The 17,372-nt window shown below is 45.3% G+C and overlaps 1 protein-coding gene across 3 annotated transcripts in view; it reads left to right on the top strand.

Annotated features, from left to right (window-relative positions):
* Positions 1-17,372, top strand: part of ATG7 (autophagy related 7) — a 351,798-nt gene that overhangs the window by 173,247 nt on the left and 161,179 nt on the right. For 2 of the 3 annotated variants that reach the window (XM_033925732.1, XM_033925731.1), the window contains exon 19: positions 7,863-7,985. In XM_033925732.1, the coding sequence (XP_033781623.1) occupies positions 7,863-7,985 (123 nt within the window). Of the gene's footprint in view, positions 1-7,862; positions 7,986-8,336; positions 9,251-17,372 lie in introns of those variants that run through there. The other variant, XM_033925733.1, reaches the window with a different exon arrangement.

Below are 17,372 nucleotides of genomic sequence, written 5' to 3'. Positions count from 1 at the left end.
AAACGGTTAGGGCTCTTCAGCTTGGAAAAGAGACGGCTGAGGGGAGATAGGATTGAAGTCTACAAAATCCTGAGTGGAGTAAAACGGCTACAAGTGGATCAATTTTTTTTACTAGGGGACACTCGATGAAGTTTCAGGGAAATACTTTTTAAACCAATAGGAGGAAATGTTTTTCACTCAGAGAATAGTTAAGCTCAGGAACGCGTTGCCAGAGGATGTGGTAAGAGCGGATAGCGTAGCTAGTTTTAAGAAAGGTTTGGACAAGTTCCTGGAGGAAAAGTCCATAGTCTGTTATTGAGAAAGACATGGGGGATCAGCACCATGAAATGTTGCTACTATTTGGGTTTTTGCCAGGTACTAATGACCTTGATTGGCCTCTGCAGAAACAGGATACCATTAGTCTGACCCAGCATGGCTATTTTTATGTTCTCAAGCTCTCATTAAGATGTGTTGTTTTACCATTAACCCCAGTTATTAGTAACTAAGTATCATTGCATAAAATGTGACCTGTGCAAAAATAACATGTCTTAATAGTAGCCCATATTGATACCCCTCAGTCTTTTTACATCATCCAATTTTACCTACTTATCCTTCGAAAACTGACCTAGTTCTGCAGCCAAACGCCGAAGAGCAAAGTTCTTGGTTCTTATAACTTCCCCACTATATAAGCTACTCATCCTATTAGCAACAAACCCTCAATCCCTCTACTATTCTCCCCCCCCCCCCAACTGATTTCCATAGTGTCTGGGGCTTTGGCTATCAAGCGGAGGATTTTTGCTATGTTGACTGAATGAGAATAGGGATTAAATTCCAGGTCACTGCTAATGCTTCCTTTCGTAATGTAGTGCTGTCTCTGCTACAGCTGTAAGTTCAGAAGTGTGGGAGGAAATTGCTGGGCCAAAAATCATGTTTTTTTGCATCTCAATCCATTCCTCATGGCTAGAAATATTGATTTACTGTGAATGAAGCCATCTAATTCAAAATTTTAAGAGTCAGTAGAGATATTTTTTTCACTCTCTGAGACAAAGTCCATCCTATAGGCTGACACCAAAAGCAGCTTTTCTTCACAGTCACTGGGCCAGTGATAGCCTTCCTTCTGCCTAAGTTCATTGCCTCCTCCTCTTCCCCCCTCCTGCCATTTTATCCCCCTTTCTCTCCATGGAATAGTTTTATTTGCATTACTCAGGCAGGGATAGTGTACACTGACTTCAAGGAGATTTTCATCCTTTGACACGGTTCCTCATAGGAGGCTGTTGAACAAACTTGAAGGGCTGAAGTTAGGACCCAAAGTGGTGAACTGGGTCAGAAACTGGCTGTCGGACAGACGCCAGAGGGTGGTGGTTAATGGAAGTCGCTCGGAGGAAGGAAAGGTGAGTAGTGGAGTCCCTCAGGGTTCGGTGCTGGGGCCGATCCTGTTCAATATGTTTGTGAGTGACATTGATGAAGGGTTAGAAGGAAAAGTGTGCCTTTTTGCAGATGATACCAAGATTTAGAACATAAGAACATAAGCAATGCCTCCGCCGGGTCAGACCATAGGTCCATCCTGCCCAGCAGTCTGCTCCCGCGGCGGCCCAAACAGGTCAAGACCTGTCTGAATCACCAGAAGGGGCCTCCTTGCCACCTTGGTTTCCCATTGAGTCCTATCTTCCCATCGAAGTCCTAACCCTCCGGTCTTGCACATGCATGACCTGGTTGGGTTTCTATACTTATTACCTGGTTAACTTTCTATACCTGTGTTACATCCCAGCACCTCTCTCATTATCCCACGATCCCTTTATCCCTCAGGAATCTGTCCAATCCCTGTTTGAATCCTTGTACCGTACTCTGCCTGATCACTTCCTCCGGTAGCGCATTCCAAGTGTCCACGACCCTTTGTGTGAAAAAAAACTTCCTTGCATTTGTTTTGAACCTATCTCCCTTCAGTTTCTCCGAATGCCCCCTCGTACCTGTCGACCCCTTCAGCCTGAAGAATCTGTCCCTATCCACCCTCTCTATGCCCCTCATGATCTTGAAGGTCTCTATCATATCTCCCCTGAGCCTCCTTTTTTCCAGAGAGAAGAGCCCCAGTCTATCCAACCTCTCGGCGTATGGGCAGTGTTCCAGCCCTCTTACCAGTTTCGTTGCTCTCCTTTGGACTCTCTCAAGTACCGCCATGTCCTTCTTGAGGTACGGCGACCAATACTGAACGCAGTATTCCAGATGTGGACGCACCATCGCTCGATACAATGGCATGATGACTTCCTGCGTCCTGGTTGTTATGCCCCTCTTTATGATGCCCAGCATCCTGTTGGCTTTTTTTGAGGCTGCTGCGCACTGTGCCGATGGCTTCAGTGATGCATCCACCAGCACACCCAAGTCTCTCTCAAGACTGCTGTCTCCCAACAATGCCCCCCCAATTTGTAGTTGAACAATGGGTTCTTTTTCCCTATATACATGACCTTGCATTTTTCCACGTTAAAGCGCATTTGCCATTTGTTTGCCCAGTCTTCCAGCTTGCCCAGGTCCCTTTGCAGGTCCTCACACTCCTCCCTGGACCTAACTCTGCCGCACAGTTTGGTATCGTCTGCAAATTTTATAACCTCGCACTTTGCCTCCTTTTCCAGGTCATTGATAAATATGTTGAAGAGTAACGGCCCCAGCACCGATCCCTGTGGCACACCGCTCGTGACTCCCCGCCAGTCAGAATATTGTCCTTTTACTCCGACCCTCTGCAGTCTACCCGACAACCAGTGCTCGATCCATCTGTGCACATCCCCTCCCACCCCGTGGTTCCACAGCTTCCTAAGCAGCCTTTCATGTGGCACCTTGTCGAAAGCCTTTTGAAAATCGAGGTAAATGATGTCTATAGGTTCCCCATTGTCCACCCAACTGCTTATTCCCTCAAAGAAGTACAGAAGGTTCGTTAAGCATGACCTTCCCTTACAGAATCCATGCTGGCTTGTTCTCAGTAGGCCATATCTCTCGATGTGCTCGCAAATACCGTCCTTGATCATAGCTTCCACCATCTTCCCTATAATTGAAAGGCTCACCGGCCTGTATTCCCGGAGTCACCCCTCGATCCCTTTTTGAAGATAGGTGTGACATTCGCCAATTTCCAGTCCTCTGGTACCTCTCCAGTTTTCAAGGATAGGTTGCAAACATGTTGGATTGTGCCCGCTATTTCTTATCTTAGTTCTTTTAGAACCCTTGGGTGGATCCCGTCCGGGCCCGGCGATTTGCCGCATTTTAACCTGTCTATCTGTTTGAGGACATCCTCCTTACTTACCTCTATGTGTTCCAATTTTTCAGCCTGTTCCCCACTCATGAGCTCCTCTGAGTCCGGTATATTAGATGTGTCTTTTTTTGTAACAGAATAGACACCGAAGAGGGAGTGGAAAATATGAAAAAGGATCTGCAAAAGTTAGAGGAATGGTCTAATGCCTGGCAACTAAAATTCAATGCAAAGAAATGCAGAGTAATGCATTTGGGGATTAATAATAGGAAGGAACCGTATATGCTGGGAGGAGAGAAGCTGATATGCACGGACGGTAGAGGGACCTTGGGGTGATAGTGTCCGAAGATCTAAAGGTGAAAAAACAGTGTGACAAGGCGGTGGCTGCTGTCAGAAGGATGCTGGGCTGTATAAAGAGAGGCGTAGCCAGTAGAAGGAAGAAGGTGTTGATGCCCCTGTACAGGTCATTGGTGAGGCCCCACTTGGAGTATTGTGTTCAGTTTTGGAGACGAAGGACGTAAGAAGACTTGAAGCGGTCCAGTGGAGGGCGACAAAAATGATAAGCTTGCGCCAGAAGACGTATGAGAGACTGGAAGCCCTGAATATGTATGCCCTAGAGCAGTGTATCTCAAAATGTGTGCCTCCTGAGGAGGAAGAGAGGCACCTGCCAGCTGACTTCCCTACGCGGTACAGCGCAAGCGCTGCCTGATTCGCCAAAGGCATACATGTTTCCCCCTTCTATCTAGCGTCCTCTGGCTTCCCAGTCTAACCTTTAAAGCTAATTACAGCAGCCTGCAGAGGATCGCTGGTAGATAAAATGATTTTATTTTCAATATAGTGATTGAAATGTGTCAGTTTTGAGAATTTATATCTGCTGTGTATATTGTGTGTATATAAAAAATGAATGGAAAAACATTGCATTACAATTAGTAAAGGGGTTGGGGTCTGGGGCAGAGCTTGGGTGGGCCTAGGGAGGTCTGTGGTTGGGGTACTCAGTTGATATTTGTTAGACTTAGGGGGTACTTAGCTTGAAGTAGTTGAGAAACACTGCTGTAGGCAATCAGCTGGCACCAGTGCCTCTCCTTATCTCCGGCCCTCTTCCCTGCTGGCACCCCCTACTGGCATCTCAGGGCCCATCTGGAGGGCCTCTGCACATGCACGGACGTCGACGTGATGATGTCATGCATATGCATGATGTAATCACGGCGACGTCAACGCACTTCTGGGTGCCTCAAGCCGTGGCCACTACCTTTAGTGTGCCCTGGCTTGAGAAAGTTTGAGACACTCTGCCTTAGAGGAAAGGAAGGACAGGAGAGATATGATTCAGATGTTCAAGTACTTGAAATGTATTAGTGTAGACCAAAATCTTTTCCAGAGAAAGGAAAATGGTAAAACTAGAGAACATAATTTAAAGTTGAGAGGTAGTAGATTCAAAAGCAATGTAAGGAAATTCTACTTTACAGAGAAGTTGGCCATTTTTTGGCCAATCAGGACTTCCTTAGTCCAAGGGAGGGAGCCAATCAGCATTTTAGGCCCCTCCCTGTGCATCACATGATGCACCGGGGCAGGGCCTAAGGCCGCATTGTGTCGCCAGAGTCCGGAGGAGCAGGAGGGACTGAGCACCCCTCCTGCTCCCAACTTTTAAGGGGAGGCGAGGGGGCATCTGGGTTCAGTGGCAGGAGGGAGGGGGCATCCCTCCTGCCGTTTTAGTTTGGGGGAGGGGAAAGGGGTGGGCTCGATGGCAGGAGGGAGTGGGCATCTGTCCTGCCATATATTTAAGCACGCACTGCGTGGGTGTTTTGGCGGGTGGGGAAGCCTTTGGCGGACCTGCTGCGGAGCGAGGGAAGGAGGGGGCCGATAGCGGGAGGGTCCGGGCATCCTTCCTGCCATATTTTTCAGCGGCTCAGGTTAGGGAGCACCGGGTGGCAGGAGGGGATAGGCATCCCTCCTGCCATAAGTTCTGAGTTTCCCAGTGTGGTTTCCACTGCAACCTCAATTGACACTTCCATTTTTCCCCTTGTTAGACATTGTGACTTAAATCAACCTGGAATAGCTGTAACCAAACAAATGATTTATAAATGGATGCCAAATTTCATCTGCTTTTATTATATGAAGGTTGTCAAGGCTTATAATTCACTGCAAAAAAACCCAAAGAAACCCAAACCTAAGATTCTCAGGTGATTTGACTCTATTAGAATTACAGATTCCTAATGCAACAATTGGTTTGGTTAGTCACTCCTCAGAGTTACTTTAAGGGGTAGAATACAACTAATGTAAAGGGCTACTTATTATTATAGGATCGTCCACATAGAAAAGTAAAAGAGCAAAACACAAATGAAGTTTTTCCACAAAATTATGCCACCCTTTCATGTTTTCCCTTGTTTGTCAGGCAACCCTTAACTAATGATTCTCATTTATGAAGCTGATTCATCTTTTTTGTCCTCGGAGAAAGTGAAATTGCTTGCCTCTGTAACAGGTGTTCTCATAAACCATACATTCCCATCCTCCTCCCATTTATGAAGAGGATTCAGTGAGATGGCAAGTACAGGGAAAATCATGTGCATGCCCAGAAAAACCTTTCCAGGCTCTTCCAGAATTCTCAGGGAGGAGAATCCAGGCCAGCACCACTAAATGATGTCACCCTCATATGTGGCCGATTATCCTTCCGTCCTCGGAGAATACCCATTACCACTAAGCAACTTTGCTCTATCTGGTTTCTTTCCAAGCACTTCCAGATCATGCAACTTTGTACAAAAAAGGGCCAGATGTATTGATATTGTGCAGCCACACTGAGGTCTCACATAGATTACCACTTCCTCTCTCATGTAAGATGTAATAAATATTAATTCAAGTTCAAGTGCAAAATCTTTTTTGTTAACAAACTGATTTCTTCTTGGTGGTCATTTTTAAGTCCTTTTTATACATGAACATGAGTGATGATTTAATGAAAAACAGCTCTGATTTTAGCAGCTGCACTATTCCCATAGAGATCATTTTTCCTGTGGCTAGAATATTGAATTACTTTTGTGCTGAAAAGGTTGTTTCATACATACAGACATTTTCTTACTTTAGAAATACAGCTTTTACTTTCTTTGCTAACCTTTTCTGATATAGGCCCACTGATCGTGTTTGCGTTCGTTTAGCGAGCCCAATTTTTCCCCGACCCAATTCACTAACCTTGTGGCCGATCAACATCCGATCTGATCTAATCCGTAAATGAGGGGAAATGGCATGCAAAGTAGGAAGGACGCGATTCGCTAAACAAAATCAGGAACACCGACGGCTGGCCGATCCAAAAAGAAGCGACTGCTGGGGACCAGTCGCTCACGTTCTTACCAACTGTCCTACCAGCCCTGAAATAAATCTGCTTTCTGCCTCCCTGACTCTTCTGCTCTCTGCCGTCACAAAATAGAACCTGCTCTCTGCCTCCCCCAACTCTCCTGCTCTCTGCCGTCCTTCACTGCAGTGCGAGCCCATGGTTTTAACCCATGGGTTTAAAGCGGGGCTGCACTATGGCATGTTCTATTCTGTTCCAGAACACGCCACAGTGCAGCCCTGCTTTAAACCCATGGGTTAAAACCACGAGCTCGGGAGTAAAAAGTAAAAAAAAAAAAAAAAAAGTTATGCCACGGGGAGCAAGCACATGCACAGACCATCTACAGGCAAAGAAGATGGTTTGCGCATGTGTCAGGATCGCTCTTCAGTAGAGAGTGAACAACCTGTCCTTATCTACTAAATCTATCTCCTTCAGTACCTTGAAAGATCGAAACATTCAAGGTACTGAAGGGGATAGACTTAGTAGATAAGGACAGGTTGTTCACCCTCTCCAAGGTAGGGAGAACAAGAGGGCACTCTCTAAAGTTGAAAGGGGATAGATTCTGTACAAACGTAAGGAAGTTCTTCTTCACCCAGAGAGTGGTGGAAAACTAGAACGCTCTTCTGGAGGCTGTTATAGGGGAAAACACCCTCTAGGGATTCAAAACAAAGTTAGACAAGTTCCTGCTGAACCAGAACGTGCGCTGGTAGGGCTAGTCTCAGTTAGGGCGCTGGTCTTTGACCAGAGGGCCATTGCGGGAGCGGACTGCTGGGCACGATGGACCACTGGTTTGACCCAGCCGTGGCAATTCTTATGTTCGGTGTGAGGTGGGCCTTCGATTGCGTTCATCTGTATAAAGGTTTTGGTAAATGCGTAGGATCAGAAAGGATCGGATAGAATCTGATCAATGCAGGTTAGTGAATCTAGCCCATAGTCTAACAATTTTTATCTATTTGTTTGGTCTTATATCCTGTCCTCCCAGAAGAGCTCAGAATGGGTTACAAGTTTATTTACATAATAAAAGCGTATTTATGCAAAGTGATTGCAAACATAGTATAATAAAAGGTAGCATGGCAAAGCATTGTCAAACAAAAGTGGTAAAATATAATATAGTAGACTCTCAGTTAACCGGCACCGAGGGGGATTGAAAGATGCCGGATAAATGTAGTTCCTGATTGCTTGAGAGTTACTATTAATAACAGGCCTAACTAATACTATATACCCTAGACTATGCCATACCATAAACTTGATGCGTTAGCTATACTGATTGTTCAATGGAAGCCACAAATATGAATGATTTATATTGCAATCTTTTTTTTTTTTTCATCATTGCAGGTTCTTGAGCATTATGAGCTAGAGGGATTTAAGTTCCTGGCCAAAGTGTTCAACTCCTCACATTCCTTTTTGGAAGATCTAACTGGACTTACCTTGTTGCACCAGGAAACGCAAGCAGCTGAGGTAAGAAAACTTCTCATCTTTTCCTCACAGCATATATAGACTCATCACAGCCTTGTCCCGTAAAAGAGGTAAGGAATTGTTTTGATCACATTAGCCACACAACAGTTACCGACAGGTCGTCAACAGTCGGGTTTTAGGCTAGTGAAACTCGATTCAAAATAGCCAAGCAATTGTTAGTGAATCAATCGCTTGGCTATTTTGCATGGGGTTTTGCTAATTTGTATGGGAGGATGATCGGGCAGAAGTTTAGTGAATTGTTTGTTGTTTTTCAAGTGAATACCTCTTCCACCAATTATGTGAGACGTTTTCCCATGTTTTTGGGGTATAATTGATTGTATGGAAATCTTTCAGGCATATTCATTGTGGACATTCTGAAAACCTGACTGGCAAAGAGGTACTCCAGGACCGACTTGGGAAACACCATTGTAAAATGCCATAAAAGTTAGGACTGGATAATTTTGATCTATTTAAGACTGAATTTGCATGTGAACTGAAATGAAACAAATCAAAGAGAATTTTCAAATGATTTCTTTTGTTAGTGATTTTACAAACTGCCTTCCTTCTGTACTGTCCTCTAGTTTAGAGGTGTTCTCAGGGATGTGTTTTGGATGGAATTGGCAAAAAAACACATATAAAAGATGTGAAAATACAGCCTGTGTTGTCACTTTCAAAAAAAATCAACCAACACAAAAAACAAAACAGAAACTTAGGTCTTATGGCCTGGATTCTCTAAACGGTGCCATTGCATTAAAAGATGGTTTTGAAACTGTCCAAGATGGTTTTGAAACTGTCTATGCCTGGTAAACAGGTACAACTGCTGGTTTTTTTTAGTCCTTTGTTTACCACATTCCTCTTTTTATGATACTTGCCCTTTTTGTATTTGTTTTATTATGCTTCTAGTCTGAAAATCAGATCATAACATAGCATAATAACTTGAAAGTTTCAGCACTAAGGTAAAACATATGAAATGACTGTGTATAACCAAGCTGCAGCAATGACCGTGCAAATTAAGAGAAGAGATTTATTTACTTAACAGATTTGATTTGTAAACAACTGCTTTTGTACTAGAACTGAAAGTAGCATGCAAAACATACAATAGAAAATAATAATTCAACAGGACTGGCTCAGCAGTTCAGTTCAATGCTGTTGGAATGTGCATCTCGCGCCTACTTCCATCACAATTGTAAACAAAGGTTTGCAGTTTTCTAGTTCTAATTTTAAACAGGCCTGACGTCATCCCTCTAAGGTCAAAACCACGCTCTGATATTGTTATTTTTCTCGATTGGCTTGGGTGTGTTGTGCCATATCCCTCTAAGGTCAACATTTAGAGAGACAATGACGAAAGGATGTAGTGGAATAAATAACTTGACAAAAGAAAAAGGTGAACCCTGCTGTTTGTAAAGTCTTGGCTAGTTTTGTTGAAAAAGAATTTAGTTAAGCCACACTTCTTCTCCAGAGTGCATTGCGCTATATTTTAGCCCAAGGTTGGGTTTTTTTAAAAACAATTTATTCTGGGTGTGATTTGCTTGACTGCTCTCTAACTTCAGCAGAGCCTCTCGGGGAGTAACTTCAGGAGAGCATGACCTCCTGATATCTACAGAGGACTTGTGAAACATTCCCAAAGCATGTTTTCTCTTTTTTCAGTGATTGATGTTCTGTAAATCTTTAAGTGCTGTGAATTCTGCATGGAATGTGAACTTTTAGGCAGACAGGACTGCCTCATTTCCAGGTAGACTCGTAGCCTCTTCATGCATAGTGTCATCCACTGTTTTCTTTTATTCTTTGGTGTTCTCTATGATTTGTCAACTTTTTTTTTTTGTTTGTTTCTCTCCAGTGATTTTGATGTACAGTTTAACTGCAATTTAACCAGTAGCAAACTTTTTTTCTGATAATCAGACTTGTATCTCTGATAAAGATGATATATTCAAATCCGTGCTGCAATCCCATTCATAATGTTTCTTATCCCAGGACAAGCAGGCAGCATATTCTTGACTGATGGGTGACGGCACTGACGGAGCCCCGGTACGGACAATTTTAGAGTGATTGCACTCTAAGAACTTGGAAAGTTCTAGTAGGCCGCACCGCGCACGTGCGAGTGCCTTCCCGCCCCAGTTTCTTAGTTTCCGCGGAGCTAAGAAGAAGCGTTTCTTTCAACGGCTGTTGAATACTTTTTTCATATCGCCTTCCCGCTCGCATAAACCCTTAAGGAAATATTGTTTCCTTCATTTTCTTTTATTTTCTTTTCTTTAAAAAAAAAAACTTTGTTTTTTTTTTTTCACTTCTTTCAATTTCGCCCCGGCGGGGCCTGTTGCCACCATCGAGGCCTCGGCCTTCGATTTGGCAGAAGCTGTTTTTACCTTCATGCCCCCTCAACCCGGGTTTAAGAAGTGCCAGCGGTGTGCACGACCTATTTCACTCACTGACCCGCACAACTGGTATCTACAGTGTCTTGGTCCTGACCATCGAGCATCTACCTGCACCCGCTGTGTGACTTTAAAAAAGAGAACTCTGAAAAATCAGCAGATCCAGCAGCAATTATTGTTTGGTGCCGAGATGTCTGACTCTGCGGCACCGGCACCGACATCGGCCCTGTCTCAGTCGGCACCCACCTTGTCGACACCGCTCGATACCGCGTCGGCGTCGCATCCCTCAGGTAAGCCGGCTAAGAAGCCTTCCCCGTTGGAGCGTCCTCCGGTCTCAGTAGCAGCGAGCCCAGTCCTGCCGACCTCGAGGCGCCCACCCCAATAGAGGTGAGCCCCTCGACCTTGGGTTCCTCATCCTCGGGGCGTAGAGCGGCACCGCAGGTACCGCAGAAGAAAAAGGCGGTACCAGTGCTTTCGCTGGACGAGCGGATCGCCGCTGTCCTGCAGGTGCAGCTTAAGGACAGTTGCAACAACTCCTTCCTGCACTTTTGGCACCGAGCCTTCCGGTCCCGGTCCGGTCTGAGCCACCGGTACCGACAGTGGAGCAGCCCCTTCTTTCGGCATCCACTTTGTCGGTACCGGTACATTCTGCTTCTTCGGTCTCCATGCCAGTCCTCGCACCGGAACCGAGAGCTCAACACCAGGCTGTTCAGACTTCGGCACCGATGCAGCCCTTAACGTCTCCCGGTACCGTGTCTATGAGGTCAGGTAAGTCGGCACGCAAATCCCGACACCTGGAACCCTCCACACCGGAATCTCGAGACCGCAGTTTTCAGGTTCGGGATCCTGATCTGTGGGGTGACTCAGAGGACCCTCTTTTCTCTGAAGGGGAATGTTCATCTGGTGATGAGGATCCTTCTGCTTTAGACCCATCCTCTAAACCAGATGTAACCTCTTTCTCATCTTTTTTAAAAGAGATGTGTGACTCTCTCTCTATTCCCTTGGAGGCTGAGTCAAAGAAATCCAAAGCTTTTCTTGATGCACTGGATTTTGACCAACCTCCAAGGGAATATCTCAAATTACCTCTCCATGACATCTTGAGAGAGACGTTTTACAAGAATTTAGAGACACCTTTGACCATCCCTGGAGCCCCCCGCAAGTTAGACTCCTTATATAAAGTCATCCCGATTCCTGGGTTTGACAAACCACAGCTCCCACATGAGTCTCTATTAGTGGAATCCACTCTAAAGAAATCCACGGGAGCTAGTGTATACACCTCAGTCCCTCCTGGCAGAGAAGGTAAAGCCATGGACAAATTTGGCAAGAGGTTGTACCAGAATGCGATGTTAGCCAACAGGTCAGGGAATTACGCTTTCCACTTCTCATTCTATCTCAAGCATCTCATACAAAATCTGACTGCTTTTGAGAAGTACCTCCCTGACTGTAAAAAATCTGCCTTTCGCCAAACTTCTTCATCGCTCTTACAACTTCGAAAGTTCATGGTCAGGTCGATCTATGACACCTTTGAGCTGACCTCTCGGGCCACAGCTATGTCGGTGGCCATGCGCCGACTGGCATGGCTCAGAATGTCAGAACTTGATGTCAATCATCAGGATCGACTGGCTAATGCACCTTGCCTGGGGGATGAGCTGTTTGGAGAATTCATGGACTCCACTACTCAAAAGCTTTCAGCTCATGAAACTAGGTGGGATACTCTCCTCAAAACGAAAAAGAAGACCCCACCTACCAGGCCTTTTCGTCAGCAATCGGCCTACCAGCGTCGATTTGTGGCTCGTCCTTTGCCACCGGCAGCTCAACAACCCAGGCGTCAGAGGCAACAACAAAGGCAGAACACTAGACCTGCACAGCAGCAACAACAGATGAAGCCTCCTCCTCCACAAAAACCTTCACAACCTTTTTGACTTGGTTCTCCAGGACATAGCCAGTATCCCTCCATCTGCCCATCTTCCGCTGCCTATAGGAGGACGCCTTACTCATTTCATAAGCCGTTGGGAAACCATCACCTCGGACCAGTGGGTCCTCAACATCATCCGCCACGGCTACTCTCTCAAATTTCAGACTCTTCCTGCCCAAGGTCTACCAAAAGAGTCTGCTTTGAACACTCCTCAGTCTTCCCTCCTTCTTCAAGAGGTTCAATCCCTCCTCCTTCTGAACGCCATAGAGGAAGTTCCTCTAGATCAAAAGGGGCAAGGATTCTACTCCCGTTATTTTCTAGTCCCCAAAAAGACAGGAGATCTCAGACCCATCTTAGATCTTCGCGATCTCAACAAATGCTTGGTCAAAGAGAAATTCAGAATGCTTTCTCTGGCCACTCTTTACCCTCTTCTCAATCAAGGCGACTGGCTATGTTCCCTCGATCTCAAAGAAGCATACACTCATATACCGGTCAATCTGGCCTCCAGACAGTACCTACGCTTCATGATCAATCGTTGTCATTACCAATACAAGGTGCTGCCCTTCGGTCTTGCCTCCTCTCCAAGAGTATTCACCAAATGTCTGATTGTGGTGGCTGCCTTTCTACGCTCTCACCACCTTCAGGTCTTTCCTTACCTGGATGACTGGTTAATCAAGGCCAATTCATCTCAGACAGTACTCCTAGCCACCAACCACACCGTCCTGTTTCTACAGCTTCTGGGGTTCGAGATCAATCTACCCAAATCTCATCTCATTCCCACTCAGAGACTTCAATTCATCGGAGCCGTCTTGGACACAGTCCTCATGAGAGCGTTCCTGCCATCCAACCGTCTTCAAATGCTTCAATCTCTATGTCAGCAGGTGCTTCCACAACGTTCCATCTCTGCGAAGCAAATGATGATATTCTTGGGTCACATGGCCTCCACAGTTCATGTCACACCCTTCGTACGTCTTCACCTGCGCACTCCTCAATGGACCCTAGCTACCCAGTGGTCCCAAGCGTTGGATCCTTGCTCACGTCACATATCTGTGACATCATCTCATCGTCATTCTCTACAATGGTGGTTGATATCCTCAAATCTCTCCAGAGGACTTCTCTTCCATCTACCTCCTCATCAACTTATCATCACCACCGATGCCTCCCCTTACGCCTGGGGAGCTCATTTGAACGAGTTCCAAACTCAAGGTCTTTGGACAACTCAGGAAATGAAGCATCACATCAATTTCCTGGAACTCAGAGCGATGTTTTATGCACTCAAAGCCTTCCAACGTCTTCTCTTTCCTCAAGTCCTCCTGCTGTGCACAGACAATCAAGTTGCGATGTACTACATCAACAAACAGGGTGGGACAGGCTCTCGCCTCTTGTGCCAGGAAGCCCAGAAGATCTGGACTTGGGCCATAGATCACCATCTATTCCTGAAAGCTATCTACATTCAGGGAGAACAGAATTCCTTAGCGGACAAGCTCAGCAGAATTCTCCAGCCTCACGAGTGGGCACTCGATCCTTTCACTCTACAGTCCATCTTCGCTCAATGGGGCACTCCTCAGACCTTTTTGCAGCTCCTCACAATCACCAGCTGCCCCTTTTTTGCTCCAGACTCTACTCTCCTCACCGTCTGCAGCGGATGCATTTCTCCTCGACTGGTCCAATCTGTTCCTGTACGCTTTCCCTCCTCTGCCTCTCATGTTGAGAACCTTATTCAAGCTCAAGAGGGAACGAGCCACCATGATTCTGATTGCTCCGAGGTGGCCCAGGCAACATTGGTTCTCCCTTCTACTTCAACTCAGTTCCAGGGAACCTTTTCTTCTTCCACTGTTTCCTTCTCTGCTTACACAGCATCAGGAGACCCTTCTACATCCCAACCTCCAGTCTCTGCACCTGACAGCTTGGTATCTCTCGGGCTGACTTCTCATGATACTCTTTTGTCTCAGCCCGTTCGTTCCATTCTAGATGCCTCCAGGAAACCAGCCAGTCTGCAATGTTACCATCAGAAGTGGACACGATTTTCTTCCTGGTGTCTTCTTCATCATCTTGATCCCACTTCCCTGGCAGTGGAGACATTGTTGGATTATCTGCTTTCTTTGTCTGACTCTGGCCTTAAGTCTACTTCCATCAAAGTCCACCTCAGTGCTATTGCTGCTTTTCATGAGCCGGTTCATGGAAAACTTCTCTCAGCTCATCCCTTGATGTCCAGGTTCATGCGGGGTCTTTTCAATGTGAAACCACCTCTTAAAGCCCCTCCTATAATCTGGGATCTCAATGTGGTTCTTTCCGCCTTAATGAAGCCTCCATTTGAACCTTTGACTACCACTCCTTTCAAGTTTCTCACTTGGAAGGTACTTTTCCTTATTGCTCTTACCTCTGCCAGGAGGGTCAGTGAGCTACATGCACTAGTTGCAGATCCACCTTTTACGGTCTTTCATCATGACAAGGTGGTTCTGCGTACACATCCAAAGTTTCTCCCTAAGGTTGTCTCTGAATTCCATCTCAACCAATCCATTGTTCTGCCTGTCTTCTTTCCGAAACCTCATTCTCATTCTGGGGAACAGGCTCTACATACTTTGGATTGTAAGAGGGCTCTAGCTTACTATCTAGAGCATACGAAACCCCACAGATCAGCTCCCCAACTCTTTTTGTCTTGATCCGAATAAATTGGGACGTCCTGTTTCTAAACGTATGTTGTCTAATTGGCTGGCAGCGTGCATTTCATTCTGTTATGCTCAGTCCGGACTGACACTGGAAGGTTCTGTCACGGCCCATAAAGTTCGGGCTATGGCAGCATCTGTAGCTTTCCTCCGTTCCACTCCTATTGAGGAAATCTGCAAAGCTGCTACTTGGTCCTCAGTTCATACTTTTACATGTCACTATTGTCTGGATGTTTTCTCCAGACGGGATGGACACTTCGGCCAATCTGTTTTACAAAATTTGTTTTCCTAATGGCCAACCTTCCCTCCATCTCTCTTTTTGTTAGCTTGGAGGTCACCCATCAGTCAAGAATATGCTGCCTGCTTGTCCTGGGATAAAGCACAGTTACTTACCGTAACAGGTGTTATCCAGAGACAGCAGGCAGATAATCTTGCATCCCACCCATCTCCCCGGGTTGGCTTCTTAGCTGGCTTATCCTAACTGGGGACCGCGTGCCTCTGTCGGGCGGGAAGGCACTCGCACGTGCGCGGTGCGGCCTACTAGAACTTTCCAAGTTCTTAGAGTGCAATCACTCTAAAATTGTCCGTACCGGGGCTCCGTCGGTGCCGTCACCCATCAGTCAAGAATATCTGCCTGCTGTCCCTGGATAACACCTGTTACGGTAAGTAACTGTGCTTTTTAGCTAGCAGTACTTTACAGACGTTTGTCTCTGGTAGCAAGGAGCGACAGGTTCTTCTCTGCTTGCTTATACTTATGTAATCTAATTTTTTTCTTAACTGGTAACGGTATTCATTTCCTCTCTAGCACACATGGCAGATGAATAAATTTGATAAGGTGTCATAATGCTGGTCACATTTAGTAAAACAAAAATATGCATATTTATACGCGGAGTACATGTAGTCCTATTTTCAGATTCCTTTTTTTTTTTTTTTATTCTACAGAATTAATCCTCTACAGTCCCTCAAGCAACATTTGCTCTTTAATGCTTTTAGTTGACTTCTCATCTTGACAGTTTCAATTTAGCTGATATTAATTTCCTAGAAATCAAGATGTCTTTGAGAAATGAAGCTAGAGAATTGGGAAAGATCGCACCCCTGGCCACCTTACAATACAGGTACTTAAAAGAAACATCGAAACATGATGGCAGTTAAAGACTAAATGGCCCATCATGTCTGTCCATCCGCAGTAACCATTATCTCTTCTTCTCTCTGAGATCCCACGCTTTCTTGAATTCAGACATTCTCTATCTCCACCACCTCTTCCAGGAGACTGTCCCCTGCATCTACTGCCCTTTCTGTAAAAATATTTCCTTAGATTATTTCTGAGCCTGTCACCTCTTAACTTCATCCTATGCCCTCTCATTCAAGAGCTTCCTTTCAAATGAAAGAGACTCGACTCTTGTGCTTTTATATTACGTGTCTATCATATCTCCCCTCTCCCGCCTTTCCTCCAAAGTATACAGATTGAGATCTTTAAGTCTGTCCCTATATGCCTTATGATGAAGCCTTCCTCTGGACCGACTCCATCCTTTTTATATCTTTTTGAAGGTACGGCCTCCAGAATTGTACACAATATTCTAAATGAGGTCTCACCAGAGTCTTGTACAGGGGCATCAATACCTCCTTTTTCCTACTCCCTATGCAATCTAGCATCCATCTAGATTTCGCCATCACCTTTTCAACCAGTTTGGTTACGTTAAGATCATCACATAAAATCACAGCCAAGTCCCGCTCTACTGTTGTGTACATAAATTCTTCACCCATTATACTGTACTGTTCTCTCAAGTTTTTGCAGCCCATAAGAATAGCCTTACTAGATCAGGCCAATGGTCCATCTAGCCCAGAATCCCGTCTTCACAGAGGCTAATCCAAGTCACAGATACCTGGCAAAAACCCAAATAGTAGCAGCATTCCCTGTCACCGATCCAGGGCAAACAGTGGCTTCTCCCATGTCTGTCTCAACAGCAGTTTATGGACCTTTCCTCCAGGAACTTGTCCAAATCTTTTTTTATAAACCAGCTACATTAACCGCTCTTACCACATCCTCTGGCAACACATTTCAGAGTTTAACTATTCTCTGAGTGAAAAAATATTTCCTCCTATTGGTTTTAAATGTGTTACTCTGTCACTTGTACTTGTTCTACACCACTCAAGATTTTGTCGATTTCGATCATATCTCCCTTCAGCTGTCTCTTTTCCAAGCTGAAGAGCCCCAACCTCTTTAGTCTTTCCTTATATGAAAGGAGTTCCATCCCCTTTATCATCTTGGACTTCTATGAGCGTCAGAGCTAATACTGTCACGGCCAACGATAAAAAAAAAACCCAAAACAAAAAACAGCCTAATGTGATTTCATAAAAAGTGGCCTAAATTTGTTCAATAACAATTTTAAAAAGAGAACTTAGCTTGAAAGGATCCAGGAGTCCAACAATCAGAATCTTTTCC

The sequence above is a fragment of the Geotrypetes seraphini genome, chromosome 17, assembly GCF_902459505.1.
Source record: "Geotrypetes seraphini chromosome 17, aGeoSer1.1, whole genome shotgun sequence".
Lineage (NCBI taxonomy): Eukaryota > Metazoa > Chordata > Amphibia > Gymnophiona > Dermophiidae > Geotrypetes > Geotrypetes seraphini.
Note: the sequence above shows the minus strand (reverse complement) of the source record. Positions and strands in the feature narration are given on the sequence as shown.